The sequence below is a fragment of the Oncorhynchus mykiss genome, chromosome 32 (genome assembly GCF_013265735.2).
Source record: "Oncorhynchus mykiss isolate Arlee chromosome 32, USDA_OmykA_1.1, whole genome shotgun sequence".
Classification (NCBI taxonomy): domain Eukaryota; kingdom Metazoa; phylum Chordata; class Actinopteri; order Salmoniformes; family Salmonidae; genus Oncorhynchus; species Oncorhynchus mykiss.
The window spans coordinates 34,148,410-34,166,708 of NC_050572.1; the positions used below are offsets into that span (position 1 = coordinate 34,148,410).

General features: G+C 44.4%; 1 protein-coding gene across 3 annotated transcripts in view; it reads right to left on the reverse strand.

The window, feature by feature from the left end:
- Window positions 1-18,299, reverse strand: part of LOC110488376 (gamma-enolase) — a 24,251-nt gene continuing 5,952 nt past the window's right edge. For 2 of the 3 annotated variants that reach the window (XM_036970731.1, XM_036970732.1), the window contains exons 2-13: window positions 15,462-15,547; window positions 15,244-15,339; window positions 15,068-15,126; window positions 14,305-14,374; window positions 14,012-14,145; window positions 13,576-13,798; window positions 7,631-7,828; window positions 7,270-7,471; window positions 5,397-5,505; window positions 5,153-5,211; window positions 818-905; window positions 1-714 (exon numbers count right to left, since the gene is read on the reverse strand). In XM_036970731.1, the coding sequence (XP_036826626.1) occupies window positions 836-905; window positions 5,153-5,211; window positions 5,397-5,505; window positions 7,270-7,471; window positions 7,631-7,828; window positions 13,576-13,798; window positions 14,012-14,145; window positions 14,305-14,374; window positions 15,068-15,126; window positions 15,244-15,339; window positions 15,462-15,547 (1,306 nt within the window). In that variant the 3' untranslated portion in view covers window positions 1-714; window positions 818-835. Of the gene's footprint in view, window positions 715-817; window positions 906-5,152; window positions 5,212-5,396; window positions 5,506-7,269; window positions 7,472-7,630; window positions 7,829-13,575; window positions 13,799-14,011; window positions 14,146-14,304; window positions 14,375-15,067; window positions 15,127-15,243; window positions 15,340-15,461; window positions 15,548-17,645; window positions 17,794-18,299 lie in introns of those variants that run through there. The other variant, XM_036970733.1, reaches the window with a different exon arrangement.

An 18,299-nucleotide genomic window follows, 5' to 3' on the forward strand; every position in this document is an offset into this window, starting at 1 on the left:
TGTAAATTACAATAATTTTATTTCACATGTATTTTTTTCATGACAGTAGTTTTGTCTTTCAACAGCAATTATTTTGACAGCGGAATCAATGGAAAGTAGGGAAAGGGGAAATTGGGACTTCAAGCATGGAGGAACAGGCCCATTTCTGCAATCATAGCAACACCAGGAGAGGGAGTGTGAAGGTAACCAAGAAACAACAACAAGAACAAGGGACGACTGCAGAGCCAAAAAAGAGAGGGGGATGAAGGAGGGAGAGTTCAGGTTTGTGTCATCATGGGTGAAAAAGCAAACAACAATACAAATGTGCAATACAATATGTATTATTTTTTTTTCTCCTCAGTCCGCCTAGTTAGTCTGTCCTTGTCGGCCATCGGTCAGTGTTTTTTATTGTTGTATCCAGCGGTGTGTATTTCTTTTTTTTTTTTTACAAATTATTTGTGTGTATTTCATTTTCTCTCCTTCTTTGACACTCATCTCAGTCTTGCTTAGGTGTGCCTCAGGCTTCATTTCTACACTTGTGTGTCTCTATTTTCATGTTTGTGTCTGTCTGTCGGTCAGTCAGTCGGTCTCTTTACATTTTTGTCTATCAGTCTATGTGTCTCAAAATCAGAGTTAACTGTACATATTTAATGTTACCCTGTAGTTCTTCTGTGCATGTAGTTTAGAGGCTCTGAGTATAGTCGGCGGTGATGTGTCTGTCTGTCTGTCTGTCTGTCTGTCTGGTCTGGTCTGGTCTGGTCTGGTCTGGTCTGGTCTGGTCTGGTCTGGTCTGGTCTGGTCTGGTCTGGTCTGGTCTGGTCTGGTCTGGTCTGGTCTGGTCTGGTCTGGTCTGGTCTCACAGGGCAGTGGGGTTTCTGAAGTTATAGCCCGCAAAGCGAGCTTGATCCCCCAACTCCTCCTCGATCCTAAAGAGACCAACAGAATGGACAAAGAGAGAACGGGAAAAGAGTGATACAACAGGTAAATGCATCCGACATCCATATGCTCTAGGTAAAAGCCCAGGCAATCTGAACTTAGATCTGTGGTTAGGCTAGGGGGCGACTTCTACCTGCAGCTGACCCCGTGATCAAGGAAATATAGTTGCCATTATTGGTTAATGCTGCTGTAATTGGGCAATCAGATCCTAGATCTGGGGTTACATACAGTGCATTTGGAAAGTATTCAGACCCCTTGACTTTTTCCACATTGTTACATTACAGCCTTATTAAAAAAAATATATCTACACACAATATCCCATAATGACAAAGCGAAAAAGAGGTGTCTAGAAATGTTTACATTTATTAAAAATAAAAGACAGAAATACCTTATTTACAGAACCTTTGCTATGAGACTCAAAATGGAGCTCAGGTGCATCCTGTTTCCATTGATCATCCTTGAGGTATTCTTATCTTAACTTGGAGTCCACCTGTGGTAAATTCAATTGTATGGACATGATTTGAATAGGCACACACCTGTCTATATAAGGTCCCACAGTGCATGTCAGAGCAAAAACCAAGAAATGGGGTAGAAAGAATTGTCTATGGAGCTTCGATACAGGATTGTCTCGAGGCACGATACCAAATAAATGTCTGCAGCATTGAAGGTCACCAAGAACACAGTGGCCTCCATCATTCTTAAATGGAAGAAGTTTGGAACCACCAAGACTCTTCCTAGAGCTGGCCGCCTGGCCAAACTGAGCAATTGGGGGAGAAGGGCCTTGGTCAGGGAGAACCTTCCAGAAGGACAACCATCTCTGCAGCACTCCACCAATCAGGCCTTTTTGGTAGAGTGGCCAGACGGAAGCCACTCCTCAGTAAAAGGCACTTGGCAGCCCACTTGAGTTTGCCAAAAGGACCTAAAGGACTCTCAGATCACGAGAAACTAAATCATCTGGTCTGATGAAACCAAGATTAAACTCTTTGGCCTAAATGCCAAGCGCCACGTCTGGAGGAAACCTGGCACCATCCCTATGGTGAAGCATGGTGGTGCCAGCATCATGCTGTGGGGATGTTTTTCAGCGGGAGGGACTGGGTGATTAGTCAGGATTGAGGGAAAGCTGAACGGAGCAACGTACAGAAAGATCCTTGATGAAAACCTGCTGCAGAGTGCTCAGGACCTCAGACTTGGGCAAAAGTTCACCTTCCAACAGGACAACGACCCTAAACACACAGCCAAGACAACGCATGAGCGGCTTTGGGACAAGTCTCTGAATGTCCTTGAGTGGTTCAGCCAGAGCCCAGACTTGAACCCGATCGAACATCTCTGGAGAGACCTGAAAATAGCTGTGCAGCGACGCTCCCCATCCAACCTGACAGAGCTTGAGGATCTGCAGAGAGGAATGGGAGAAACTCCCCAAATACAGGTGTTCCAAGCTTGTAGCGTCATCTCCTAAAAGACTCAAGGCTGTAATCGCTGCCAAAGGTGCTTCACCAAAGTACTGAGTAAAGGGTCTGAATACTTATGCAAATGTGATATTTCAGTAATATTTGCAAACATTTCTCAAAACCAGTTTTTGCTTTGTCATTATGGGGTATTGTGTGTAGATTGATGAGGGGGAAAAAACAATTGAATAACATTTTAGAATAAGGCTGTAGCATAACAACGTGGGAAAAGTCAAGGGGTCTGAATGCACTGTACACCTCCACTTGCAACTATTAACCCAGTGATCATTATTAGGAGTCATGCAATCGGATTCTAGAACTGTGCAACTTCTACCTGGACCATTAACCCAGTGATCAGGGTGTTATAGTGGCTGTTATCGGTTAATGCTGCTATGGTTGGGTAAGAGGCCCTCCCTGCCCTGCTAAGAGCCCAATGGGATTACCCTGAGCGGATCCCAGGTGCTGTCTGCGCTCTGACTGGCTCTCATGGGGTGACATTGGCGTGTTAGCATGAGTGTCACAGCAATTAGCTCAGCGACGCTGTTTTAGAGCGGGATGTGTATGAATACGCTCCTGGGCTGCGCTCAGTCACACTCAAGGTGGAAGCTGGCCTTATATGTAGGTACAGGTCTAGGTTCAGTTTACAGTAACTGAATGCTACTAACCTGACCGTAAACCATTCAAGGTGGAAAGTAAAACAAACGTTCGATCAGTGTCTTGGGGCAACGTGGTCCTACTCCTATTCTTACTTTGAGGGATTGTTGACCTGTAACAGTAGCTTGTTGGTCTCTACACAGTATATGTTAGTATATGCTTACATGCAATAATAGAAGCGTATTATTACTCCTTTGAGATGCCGTGTTTATTATGGAAATACACTGGAGTGTATAAAACATTAGGAACACCTTCCTAATATTGCGCTGCGCCCTCAGAACAGCCTCAATTCACTGGGGCATGGACTCTACAAGGTGTCGAAGGCATTCCACAGGGATGCTGGCTCATGTGGACTCCAATGCTTCCCACAGTTGTGTCAAGTTGGCTGGGAGTGGATCTCTACTCCGAATAGCTTGTTCCATCTCATCCCACAGATGCTCAATTGGATTGAGATCTGGTGACTGGGCGTGCTACTGCAGTAAGCTGAATTCACTGTCATGTTCATGGAACCATTCCTGGACAATCTTAGCCTTGTGGCATGGGGCATTATCCTGCTGAAAAAAAAAAATATTTGCAGATGGATACACCATGAAGGGAGGCACCTGATTGGCAATGATGTTCAGATATCCTGCTGCATTCAAACGTTGCTCCACTTTTATCACGGATGAAAACGCTCCACACCACCACCACCAGCATGCAATGTTGACACGTGGCATGATGGATGCATGTACTTATGTGGTTTTCGCCGTACCCTAGTCCTGCCAGCAGGAACCGAGATTCATCAGACCAAGCAATGTTTTTCCAATTCCCCAGTGTCCAGTGTTTTCGTTCCTTAGCAAACTGCAACCACAGTTTTCTTGTTTTTTGAGGAAAGAAGTTGAACTCTGTACATCGTTGGCTGCCATACCCCATTCGTGTCAAGGTACGACGAGTTGTACATTATTTTATGGGCCTTTGGGCACCAACGTTGTACTGGACTGTCAGTTGACAAACTGTAGCCCGTCTGTTATGCTGCACAATTCGTGTCAGTGTTCTTTGTCCTCTTTCATCAATGAGCCATTTTCGACCCCTGTCCTGTCGTTGGCCCGGATGTCCATTGGGTGGTGGACCATTCTTGATGCGCACACAGGAAACTGTTGAGCGTGAAAAACCCGGCAGCTTGGCAGTTCTTGACACTCAAACCGGTGCGCCTGGTACCTACTACCATACCCCGTTCAAAAGCACTTAAATATACTGAACTAAAATATAAACGCAACATGCAACAATCTCAACGATTTTATTGAGTTATAGTTCATATAAGGAAATCAGTCAATTGAAATAAATTCATTAGGCCCTAATCTATGGATCTCACATGATTGGGCAGGTGTGCAGCCATGGGTAGGCTGGGAGGGCATAGGCCCCACCCACTGTGGAGCCAGGCCCAGCCAATCAGAATGAGTTGAGTTTTTCCCCACAAAAGGGCTGTATTACAGACAGAAATGAACATTCAATTCTCTGGAAACAACTCTGGCAGATATTCCTGCAGTCAGCATGCCAAATGCACACTCTCCAAAAATCTGTGGCATTGTGTTGTGTGACACAACTGCACATTTTAAAGTGGCCCCAGTGCAAGGTGCACCTGTGTAATGATCATGCTGTTTAATCAGCAACTTGATATGCCACACCTATCAGGTGGATGGATTATTTTAGTAAAGAAGATATGTTCACTAACAGAGATATAAAAAAATGTGTGCACAACATTTCTGAGAAATACACTTTTTGTGCGTAAAAAACATTTCTGGGATTTTTTATTTCAGCTTAGGAAACATGGGACACTTTACATGTTGCGTTTATAGTTTTGTTCAGTGTATTTTGTCTTATCCATTCACCCTCTGAATGGCACAAATACACAATCTCATGTCTCAATTGTCTCAAGGCTTACAAATCCTTATTTAACCTGTAGATTTAACAGGTGACATCAATAAGGGATCATAGCATTCACCTGGTCAGCCTGTCACGGAAAGAGCAGGTGTTCTTAATGAATTGTACACACAGTGTATGATTTATTGTTTTGAGGTGCAAATTCCATCAAGAAGCAATATAAGCCACTGAATAGCATTTGTCAGGGTAGCTAAAGACGATCATGTTTGACCACTGACCTCATGAGCTGGTTGTACTTGGCCAGCCTCTCAGATCTACACGGGGCTCCTGTCTTAATCTGAGAGAGAAAGAGAGAGAAAGAGAGAGAAAGAGAAAGAGAAAGAGAAAGAGAGAGAGAGAGAGAGAGAGAGAATTAGAACAAATTTAGTGAAAGCAATACAATTTTGTGGTCAGATTTGTATAATGATCAGGGACTTCTGTGTCTGTGTGGAATGCTCCACATCTCTCTGAGTGAGTGTGTACCTGTCCAGTGCAGAGCCCCACCACCAGGTCAGCGATGAAAGTGTCCTCTGTCTCTCCCGAACGGTGACTGACCATCACTCCCCAGCCATTGGCTTGGGCTAGCTTACACCTGAGAGGGAGAGAGAAGGCGTCAGGCAGATATATATAGAGAGAGAGATAGAGAAACCGAGAGTAAGCAAGAGACATAAAGAGAGAGGGATAGAGAGAGATGGAGAGTAGAATAAGTGTGAGACAACGAGGACAGGTGGGGTGTGGGCGATAGACTATCAGAGAGGGTACCAAAAGGATAGTTAAATGAATGTAGGATTCTAAGTGATTAACGGCTATATTAATACATTTTAATTGAACAACTTTCAATGACCGTTGGCTGTACTTATGGTCAAGATTGATGACAACAGTTATGGATGATGGATAGCTGTAAAATGTCAATGATTGATGGCTATGAGTGTTGTGACATTTGACAGGTATATAGATGGAAGTATTGGCTATATAAATATGACTGATTGATGATCATGTGAATGTAAATAAGCTCATTATTTTCTTAATTGAATGATCTTTTATTTGAGCATGTAACCACCATTGACATCTCTTGCTCAAGGACTTCCAACCTGGCCAAGAGACAGACGTGATGATTGACGCTACATAAATGTGTATGAATGACATCACACTTTACTTGAACCCTACCTACTAGAGGTATTTTGGATCCGTTCCTAAATGGACCTGGGGCTTTCCCACCCGGGCCCAAAATAACAATTGTAAATATAGAGACCCGTCCCGAACCGATGACAACTATACCTGTTACGTATAGACCTTAGTCAGATCCCGGTCCGATCGAAGTGAGGGAAGCAGCAGTAAAGTCATTTTTTAAGCTACTTCATTAACCGGAGCTGGGAGGGGCCGTACCCTGAGCGAGTGACACCGGGAGGAGGGAGCGAGAGACGAGAGACAGCAACCAAGCCGACTCGCGCTATAGTAGACTAATAGCTGCCAAATCTAGGTTATTTATCATCAAATAGGATGACGTTGCACCTGTCTTGACTGCTTCAAACCGGGAGAGGCTAATTAAGCTAGCTAACGTTAGCTGCATTGCATTCACTTTATAATCCTACAGTTACAAATAACAACAAGTCTATATTCAGAATATTAAGTAGTAGCCTATCTGTTGGCTCTTGGTCATTGTAGTCTATCCATCTCCTTTAACTTTTCATTCCGTCCATCTTCCAATAATTAGATGTCTAACTTTTGCTACAGAAAGAGCCAGGCTCTATATGACTGTAGACTATTGCCGCTTTGACGACTCATGATTGGCCAACAAGAGCAGCAGCATAAATTACAACATTTCTCTTTCTCACTACTGCAGCAGTCGCGTTCGGATCTGTATGGGTCCTTCCGGACAAGTCAGTTAAAATTACACATAACCAAGACCCGTGACAATCATATCAGATCCGACCAAGACCTTGACATTTTATCAGAATTACCTACCTCAGCGGTCTCAAACTCTTGTCCTCCAGTACCCTTAACAGCACGCATTTTTGTTGTAGCCCTGAACAAACATACCTGATTCAACTCATTAAAGGGCCTGATAATTAGTTGACAAGTGGAATCAGCTGCTTGTCCTGGGCTACAATAAAAATGCTACTGTTGGGGTTACTCAATGACCAGAGTGAGGAACCACGGACCTACGTCATTAGAGCTATATAACCTTGTTATAGAGCATCAGTGTTCCTTCTATATATTACTAGGTAATTCATCTCTTTTTCAAGGACAACCTAGCCCGGCCAAGTGACAGAGATTGACATCTATATACAAGTATATCAACGTGATTGATTGACTGGTCATGTGACGTGTGGTCATGTGACATGGGGTCACTTACGCCTGGATGGCTTCAGTGACAGAGCCAATCTGGTTGACTTTGAGCAGCAGGCAGTTGCAGGCCCGCTCCTCGGCAGCCTTCTCTATCCTCTTGGGATTGGTCACCGTCAGGTCGTCCCCGACAACCTGGATGCCCACGGAAGCGGTTAGGCGGGACCAGGCGGCCCAGTCGTCCTGGTCAAACGGGTCCTCGATGGACACCACTACAAAGGGGACAAAGGTATTGTGTTATCTCTGTCTAGTTTAAAAAAAAGAATGCACTGTGTGTGTTTTTTTGTTTAACTATCAAATAAAATAAATAAATAAAATTCATGTTCGATTGAATTAACAATCTTGTAGGTGTCAGATAACCGTCTGCCTACCTGGGTAGTCGTTAACGAAGCTTTGGTAGATGTCTGACAGCTCCTCTCCGCTGATGTGTCTGTTAGCGTCCGGAGGAGACTTGAAGTCCAGGTCGTACTTCCCCTCGCGGTAAAACTCGGACGCCGCCACATCCATCCCAATCACCACCTTATCCGTGAAGCCCGCTTTCTCGATGGCTGTCTTTATCAGCTCCAACGCTGAAGGGAGAGACAGAAAGAAGAAGGAGTGAAGGAAAGAAAGAATGAGAGAGGAAGGGTGTAAGGGTAGACTCTACCTAGCATCTGAACTAGAGGTCGACCGATTAATCGGAATGGCCGATTTCAAGTTTTCATAACAATCGGAAATCGGTCATTTTGGACGCCGATTTTGCAGATTTATTTTATTTTTTACAACTTTATTTAATCTTTATTTAACTAGTCAGTTAAGAACACATTCTTATTTTCAATTACGGTGGGTTAACTGCCTTGTTCAGGGGCAGAATGACAGATTTTTACCTTGTCAGCTCAGGGATTCAATCTTGCAACCTTACGGTTAACTAGTCCAACGCTCTAACCACCTGCCTCACGAGGAGCCCGCCTGTTACGCGAATGCAGTAAGAAGTCAAGGTAAGTTGCTAGCTAGCATTAAACTTAATCAATCATAATCACTAGTTATAACTACACATGGTTGATGATATTACTAGTTTATCTAGCGTGTCCTGCGTTGCATATATTCGATGCAGTGCACATTCGCGAAAAAGGACTGTCGTCGCTCCAACGTGTACCTAACCATAAACACCAATGCCTTTCTTAAAATCAATACACAGAAGCATATATTTTTAAACCTGCATATTTAGCTAAAATAAATCCAGGTTAGCAGGCAATATTAACCAGGTGAAATTGTGTCACTTCTCTTGCGTTCATTGCACGCAGAGTCAGGGTATATGCAACAGTTTGGGCCGCCTGGCTCATTGCGAACTAATTTGCCAGAATTTTACGTAATTATGACATAACATTGAAGATTGTGCAATCTAACAGGAATATTTAGACTGATGGATGCCACCCGTTAGATAAAATACGGAATGGTCCCGTATTTCACTGAAAGAATAAACGTCTTGTTTTTTTCGAGATGATAGTTTCTGGATTCTAACATATTAATGACCTAAGGCTCGCATTTCTGTGTTTTATTATGTTATAATTAAGTCTATGATTTGATAGAGCAGTCTGACTGAGCGATGGTAGGCACCAGCAGGCTCATAAGCATTCATTCAAACAGCACTTTCGTGCGTTTTGCCAGCAGCTCTGCTGTTTATGACTTCAAGCCTATCAACTCCCGAGATTAGGCTGGTGTATCGATGTGATGTGAAATGCCTAGCTAGTTAGCGGGGTGCACGCTAATAGCGTTTCAAATGTCACTCGCTCTGAGACTTTTATTTATTTTTTTATTTATTTTACCTTTAGCCAGGTAGGCAAGTTGAGAACAAGTTCTCATTTACAATTGCGACCTGGCCAAGATAAAGCAAAGCAGTTCGACAGATACAACAACACAGAGTTACACATGGAGTAAAACAAACATACAGTCAATAATAAAGTATAAACAAGTCTATATACAATGTGAGCAAATGAGGTGAGAAGGGAGGTAAAGGCAAAAAAGGCCTTGGTGGCAAGGTAAATACAATATAGCAAGTAAAACACTGGAATGGTAGTTTTGCAATGGAAGAAAGTGCAAAGTAGAAATAAAAATAATGGGGTGCAAAGGAGCAAAATAAATAAATTAATTAAATACAGTTGGGAAAGAGGTAGTTGATAGGGCTAAATTATAGGTGGGCTATGTACAGGTGCAGTAATCTGTGAGCTGCTCTGACAGTTGGTGCTTAAAGCTAGTGAGGGAGATAAGTGTTTCCAGTTTCAGAGATTTTTGTAGTTCGTTCCAGTCATTGGCAGCAGAGAACTGGAAAGAGAGGCGGCCAAAGAAAGAATTGGTTTTGGGGGTGACTAGAGAGATATACCTGCTGGAGCGTGTGCTACAGGTGGGAGATGCTATGGTGACCAGCGAGCTGAGATAAGGGGGGACTTTACCTAGCAGGGTCTTGTAGATGACATGAAGCCAGTGGGTTTGGCGACGAGTATGAAGCGAGGGCCAGCCAACGAGAGCGTACAGGTCGCAATGGTGGGTAGTATATGGGGCTTTGGTGACAAAACGGATTGCACTGTGATAGACTGCATCCAATTTGTTGAGTAGGGTATTGGAGGCTATTTTGTAAATGACATCGCCAAAGTCGAGGATTGGTAGGATGGTCAGTTTTACAAGGGTATGTTTGGCAGCATGAGTGAAGGATGCTTTGTTGCGAAATAGGAAGCCAATTCTAGATTTAACTTTGGATTGGAGATGTTTGATATGGGTCTGGAAGGAGAGTTTACAGTCTAACCAGACACCTAAGTATTTGTAGTTGTCCACGTATTCTAAGTCAGAGCCGTCCAGAGTAGTGATGATGGACAGGCGGGTAGGTGCAGGTAGCGATCGGTTGAAGAGCATGCATTTAGTTTTACTTGTATTTAAGAGCAATTGGAGGCCACGGAAGGAGAGTTGTATGGCATTGAAGCTTGCCTGGAGGGTTGTTAACACAGTGTCCAAAGAAGGGCCGGAAGTATACAGAATGGTGTCGTCTGCGTAGAGGTGGATCAGAGACTCACCAGCAGCAAGAGCGACCTCATTGATGTATACAGAGAAGAGAGTCGGTCCAAGAATTGAACCCTGTGGCACCCCCATAGAGACTGCCAGAGGTCCGGACAACAGACCCTCCGATTTGACACACTGAACTCTATCAGAGAAGTAGTTGGTGAACCAGGCGAGGCAATCATTTGAGAAACCAAGGCTGTTGAGTCTGCCGATGAGGATGTGGTGATTGACAGAGTCGAAAGCCTTGGCCAGATCAATGAATACGGCTGCACAGTAATGTTTCTTATCGATGGCGGTTAAGATATCGTTTAGGACCTGAAGTAGTTGTTCCCCTTGCTCTGCATGGGTAACGCTGCTTCGAGGGTGGCTGTTGTCGTTGTGTTCCTGGTTCGAGCCCAGGTAGGAGCGAGGAGAGGTACGGAAGCTATACTGTTACACTGGCAATACTAAAGTGCCTATATAGAACATCCAATAGTCAAAGGTATATGAAATACAAATGGTATAGAGAGAAATAGTCCTATAATTCCTATAATAACTACAACCTAAAACTTCTTACCTAGGAATATTGAAGACTCATGTTAAAAGGAACCACCAGCTTTCATATTTTCTCATGTTTTGAGCAAGGAACTTAAACATTAACTTTCTTACATGGCACATATTGTACTTTTACTTTCTTCTCCAACACTTTGTTTTTGCATTATTTAAACCAAATTTAACATTTCATTATTTATTTGAGGCTAAATTGATTTTATTGATGTATTATATTAAGTTAAAATAATTGTTCATTCAGTATTGTTGTAATTGTCATCTTTACAAATACATTTTAAAAATTGCATCTGCTGTTTTTGTCCTCCAATAATCGGTATCGGCTTTTTTTGTCCTTCAATAATGTGTATCGGCGTTGAAAAATCAGGTCGACCTCTAATCTGAACCACTCCGTTTCTGCTTTAGCCAACTTGTCTTGTCGTTTGATTGGTGAGATGATGCTGCTGAGATGATGCTGCTGAATGCAGAAATAGTCAAGTATCCACGCTGGGGTGGGGTTGAGAGTGAGGCAGAAAGGTTGCAAGACTACACACACGATTCTGTTCTAGATGCTTGAGAGATACTACAGACCAAAATATATTCTAAGAGGCTACAGCTGACACTCCTTTAGGCTTTTCACACGTATTTTTTGATCTTGCCAGGGTTCTGACTTCCTGTCACACCTAGCTACTTATTCAATAGTGGGATAGCGGCATCATTCTTAGCCCAAGGCCCAGTGTTATCGCACACATACACCAATGCAAGCTCAAGTACAAGCTTAAGCGCTCACACACACACACACACACACAGTGTCAGTCCAAAGATCATCTGATACACATTGCCTTGGCTTGTTGGGAAATATGAGAACACGTCGTGACAAACATACAGATGAGCAGACACGGTCACAGAGGCAGGTTGCAAACTCATTACCACCTTAGGATTTCATTTCTGTAGCGTAGAGTAGTTTGTGGGTGAGAAGATTTTGTCTAGTGGTGTAAATGCACATACAGTATATTAACATTGGCACAGTCCACTATTTTCAAACAGCACCCAAGAGAATGTATAATTTGAACTCTGGTCAAAGGGTTACCAGAGTCGTGTTCAGTGGAGCACATAGCAAAATGTTTTTAAAACAGATTTGTACCGCGGATGTCTCGCTCGGGAATCTAACGGCTTAACCATTATAAACTCAGCAAAAAAAAGAAACGGACCCATTTCAGGACCATGTCTTTCAAAGATAATTCGTAAAGATCCAAATAACTTCAGACCTTCATTGTAAAGGGTTTAAACACTGTTTCCCGTGCTTGTTCAATGAACCATAAACAATTAATGAACATGCACCTGTGGAACGGTCGTTAAGACACTAACAGCTTACAGACGGTAGGCAATTAAGGTCACAGTTATGAAAACTAAAGACACTGAAGTGGCCTTTCTACACCAAAATAAAGATGACCAGGGTCCCTGCTCATCTGCGTGAACATGCTTAAGGCATGCCTCAAGGAGGCATGAGGACTGCAGATGTGGCCAGGGCAATAAATTCCAATGTCCGTACTGTGAGACGCCTAAGACAGCGCTACAGGAGACAGGACGGACAGCTGATCGTCCTCGCAGTGGCAGACCACATGTAACAACATCTGCACAGGATCGGTACATCCGAACATCACACCTGCAGGACAGATACAGGATGGCAACAACAACTGCCCAAGTTACACCAGGAACGCACAATCCCTCCATCAGTGCTCAGACTGTCCACAATAGGCTGAGAGAGGCTGGACTGAGGGCTTGTAGGCCTGTTGTAAGACAGGTCCTCACCAGACATCACCGGCAACAATGTTGCCTATGGGCACAAACCCACCGTCGCTGGACCAGATAGGACTGGCAAAAAGTGCTCTTCACTGACGAGTCGCGGTTTTGTCTCACCAGGGGTGATAGTCGGAGTCGGGTTTATCGTCGAAGGAATGAAAGTTACTCCGAGGCATGTACTCTGGAGCAGGATCGATTTGGAGGTGGAGGGTCTGTCATGGTCTGGGGCGGTGTGCCACAGCATCATCGGACTGAGCTTGTTGTCATTGCAGGCAATCTCAATGCTGTGCGTTACAAGGAAGACATCCTCCTCCCTCATGTGGTACCCTCCCTTCAGGCTCATCCTGACATGACCCTTCAGCATGACAATGCCACCAGCCATACTGCTCGTTCTGTGAGTGATTTCCTGCAAGACAGGAATGCCAGTGTTCTGCCATGGCCAGCGAAGAGCATGGATCTCAATCCCATTGAGCACGTCTGGGACCTGTTAGATCGGAGGGTGAAAGCTAGGGCCATTCCCACCAGAAATGCGGTGCCTTGGTGGAAGAGTGGGGTAACATCTCACAGCAAGAACTGGAAAATCTGGTGCAGTCCATGAGGAGGAGATGCACTGCAGTACTTAATGCAGCTGGTGGCCACACCAGATACTGACTGTTACTTTTGATTTTGACCCCCCCCTTTGTTCAGAGACACATTATTCAATTTCTGTTAGTCACATGTCTGTGGAACTTGTTCCGTTTATGTCTCAGTTGTTGAATCTTGTTATGTTTATACAAATATTTACACATGTTACGTTTGCTGAAAATAAACGCAGTTGACAGTGAGAGGACGTTTGTTTTTTTGCTGAGTTTATCATTAAAGTCGCTGTAGTCCGAGGGTGACAATTGGGCTTATCGGTCTCAGGCAGGTCTGCCCCTCGCAGGACTGTGATTCTCTAAATCAACTCTGCTACACTTACCCTCACTGTTCTCCAGGATATTGGGGGCAAACCCCCCTTCGTCACCCACGTTGGTAGCATCCTGGCCGTACTTCTCCTGGATCACCCCCCTGAGCGTGTGGTACAGCTCCGAGCCCACTCGTAGCGCATCCCTGAAAGACTCCGCCCCGACAGGAAGTACCATGAACTCCTGCATGGCTAGCTTGTTGCCCGCGTGGGAGCCGCCGTTGATCACGTTGAACGCCTGGAAAGGAGATGAGAGGAGACAGAAGGGAATTAGCCGTTCGGCCAACACCCATGTTCAGCAGGTATGGTGCAGTACATTTCCCATATTTTTTTCATATACCGTACATGTTACTTTTATCATACATACCATTATATTTCAGTGTTAATTATTGTTATTATGCTACACCACCTCCTCCTCTGATATGACAGTTATATAAGTAGTGTCTCTCACTGGAACTGGCAGCACCAGCTCGGTGTTTCCCGCCAGGTCAGCGATGTGACGGTACAGGGGGACCTCTTTCTCCGCTGCACCAGCCTTGCAAATGGCCAGGGAGACTCCCAGGATAGCATTAGCACCAAACTGAGCTGTCGACGATGAAGGAAATGTGATCAATTCCAAAAGGGCTACCAAAATCTAGGTTCAGACAAAAGCCCATTCTTTCAGTTAATGGTGGACCTGAATTGATCAGGGGATACAGCTTGACACATTTGATCTGTTTCTCTGGTAGGAACCTGGATACTCACACTTGTTCTCTGTGCCGTCCATTTCAATCATCGTGTTGTCCAGTTGTTCCTGCTCCACAACACTGATACCCTATGGGACATATATTTATAAGCATATTAAAATGTTATTTGAATTGATATGTCATCGAGGACCAATTCTCTTCTTCAACAAATGGACGGATAACCCGCAACATATGGCGACTGCACACAAAAAAATATCTCATATTTGCAGCCACCTTTGAGCAAGGAGCCAAACCCTCAAAAGTATTACCTGTTGCACATATCACAGGTATAACAGATTTGCTTGTAAAGAGTCAGAGTACAACATCATTAAGTTGTAAGATGTTCGTCTCATTTCTACATGCATCCTATACCTACATTCTATAAGTGCAGCACAATGGCAGTGATTTTCGTACGTTGCATCAATGCGTTTTTTACTGGCTGACTGCATCCTAAGATTTATTGACCCCTCAAATCTGCCTCGGCATAAATCTCTCTCTCTGTCTGTGGCGCAGCTGTCTTAAATCACTCATACCAACACATCCCCACTTCACTGCACCTATCTGGTGTTTGTGACCATAAAACACATTTCCTTTTTTTCCTTCCACTGTCCTTGGTCCATCTTCACACATTCGTTTATCTACGCCTGTCTGGATAGGTCAATCACATCCACTCAGCTTCCTGAAAGTCCATCTGGAGGTGATGGTTATCTGCAGATCAATATGTACTCACACTAAAACATGAGCACTGTCACCTAGCTGGCAAAACACAGTCCCCAACTCACCGTTGCTATGAGGGCAGGAGCCAGAGTGTCATTGATGTGGCCCACTGCCTTGAGCACACCTAGAGCAGAGAAAGAAGGCAGATAGGAAAGAAGATGGTGAAGGAGGGACAAACATCAATCTGTTTACTCCAGCATTAGATATACGTGGACTCGCGAGCGCAAGAACACAAACAAACCTTTGCCCTTGTAGCGGCTCTTGTCTCCATCCCTCAGCTCTAGAGCCTCATAGATACCTGTGGACGCTCCACTGGGCACTGCAGCCCTGAAAAGTCCTGAGAGAGAGAGAGAGAGGCGAGGGAGGTCCTCTATAGAATTTATCATAGCTTTTGGCTAGTCTTAGCTCTCTTTGTGTGGTGTGATGCTCAGCTTTGCAAACAGGCATAAGAGAGATCACCTTTCTCTGTGCACAGGTCCACCTCCACAGTGGGGTTTCCTCGGGAGTCCAGGATCTCCCTCGCAATGATGCTCACAATTGACATCCTGTGAAAGAGAGAGCGAAGGGAAGGAGAGAAAGAAAGAGCGAGAGGGGGGGAAGAGATCTATTTTTACCATTACATTTGCGCATACAGTAAGGAAATGAATAATGAAAGTGCAAAGCAAGTGTGCAGAGAGGGACATTACGATGGCTATAAACCCGTCATGATTTATGAGAGCATTCCAACATGTAAAGTTGCAAGACATCCAACAGTAGGAATTGAATTGATTTTACAATGTCGTGTGCCAGAAGGTTTGATGGAGTCCATGATGCTAAAAAAAACATTGCTCACTCAAGACACTATTCCGCTATCAGGACTGAGAGTTGTGGAATCGGTGGTGAGTGACTCAAGCCAAATGACAATATCGTTCCTAGTCACCTGGCTCACGACTCCAAGAGACACAGGGAATCCGCCACTGCCATTGGTCAAGATCGGACTATCAGCGCCTAGCCCACCTTGACAAGCTTTATCCAGAAATACACAGTTAAGAAGGTTTTGCAATTTTATAACTCATTTCATGAAATTCTACTCATTTTGCCATGGGGCAGAGAGAAAAATATGCAGGGCTGGGCTCTGTCTGCATGTGTGGGTATGGATGTGGGTACGGATGTGGGTACGCAGACCCGCGAGCCACTGCAGCCCCTCAAGATGAGCTCAGATTTTTGTGTGGCCTCCACCACCATCAAAGTTGCCCATCCCTGCCCGATGGTGTACCCATAGGATGTCATTATCATTTTCCTTCTTAATAGTAATTAGCCCCTAATAGTCGTTTATTTGGATCAACAAAATAACAAGGATCCCTCCAGAACTGCACAGCTACGTAATCTTCTGTTTTCACAAAAAGACTGAAATGTTGCAGCAGCTGACCATTGCTGTCTATAAACGTATGAACGTCGCTGTGTGTTTTCCACAGACATTTATGTGGTGGACAAATATATCATACATTCCTTTCAGCCCCTATGTTTTCAGCCCCTATGTTTTCAGCCCCTATGTTTTCAGTCACTATGAATGTATTTAACCACATGTTGTTCAGGTAAATGCTTGTAATTTAATGGTGCCACAATATGCATAAATCCCTATCCCCTTTCAGCCCATCATCAATCAGCCCCCTTATCGGGATGAATGTGAATGCAGCCGTAAGTTATATAACCCCTCCCCCCCCCCCCAGCAGCTTGCCTTATGAGGACACCCATGTCCACACCGAACCTACTGTAGATTGCAGCACTCAGCACAAATACCCAGAGAGAGCAAGATAGAAGGGAGGGAGAAGGGAAGGGGTTGGGGCGATGGGGAGAAAAATAGATAAATAATTAAATCCCTCCTTTTGGCTGAAGAACAGAGGAGATTCAGAGATGGAGGAGAGGGTTGGTGTGGTAAAAAAGGAGAGCAGGGGGAGAGCGAGAAAGAGAAGCAGAAGGCTTATTTTCGCAGGATTGGCACCGATTGGACACACACTGACACAGACGCATGGAGAGCAGTCTAACGCACGGCACACACACACACACACACACACTTTTGCAGACGCTGACACTATCCCTCTTCTTCTCTCTCACACATTCACTGTACACACACACACACACACGCATCCGTACACATAGTGATACAGACATTCAAGGCTCTCTTCATCCCCTTCACTGTCTCTCAAAAACACACAAACACGCACACACACAGAGACGTGTAGAGCTCTCCCTTCCTCTACCTGCCTCATAGACACACCTGCTAGTTCAAACACAAATCACATTTTCTCCACATACACAGAGAGGCACCGTCAAAAGAACCCAGACAATACAAAAAATGCTCTTATAGAAACTGACACACATGTATACACAGTAAACACACACACACACACACTCACAGTGAAACAATAAAATACCTAGAACTCAGTGCCAGGGCTGACACATTAGTTAGCATACACAACGGTAACACCTCACATACAGAACTAGGCAAGCAGCAGCATCACCCCAACCCACTCCAACACAGAACATCTCTGCTACTGGGATGCAATCAATACCAGATGCAGGAATAAAACAGGGGATGACAGAAAGTCTGGAGAATGAAAATAGAGAGAGGAAGAGAAGAGAATGAGGATTTTCCATCGTTACCTGATGTCTGTATGTTCCGCCTAATAGGGCTAGCCAGAAAATACTGGAGAGAGAGAGGGAGCGAGAGTGAGAGAAACAGAGGGAGGGGGAGAAACGGAGAGAGAGAGAGAGGGAGAGCAAAGGAGGAAAACAGGGAGGGGGTAAAATGTGTGACAGAAGGGGGAGGGGATGACGGGATGACTCACAATAAGATGCTGAGAAAAGAGGAGAGCGGGAAGAGGGAGGAGGGGGAGGTCAAGGGGATTGACTAATTAGACAGAAAGGGGGACGGAGGAGAGGTGGATCGGAGAGAAAAAGACAGGGTACTGCATTTGGAACTGCAAATCAGCTGTAAAAATAGAGGAGAAGGAAGAAGTGGAAAGGGTCTGTCTACCCCCTTCTCTCTCATCTCTCTCTCTTATCTAGATTCATCTCTCATCTCTCTTTCCCTCATCTAGCTTCAACTCTCATCTCTCATCTAGCTTCAATTCTCTCTCATCTCATCTCTTTTTTTCCTCTCTCATCTAGCTTCATCTCACTCATCTAGCTTCAGCTCTCTTGTATCTCTTTCTTTCCTCTCACTTCATCTCTCTCATCTCTCTGTCATCTTTCTTTCTTTCATGATCCTGCAAAGGCAGTGTAGTCGGTATATAAGGCACCATCTATATACACTAT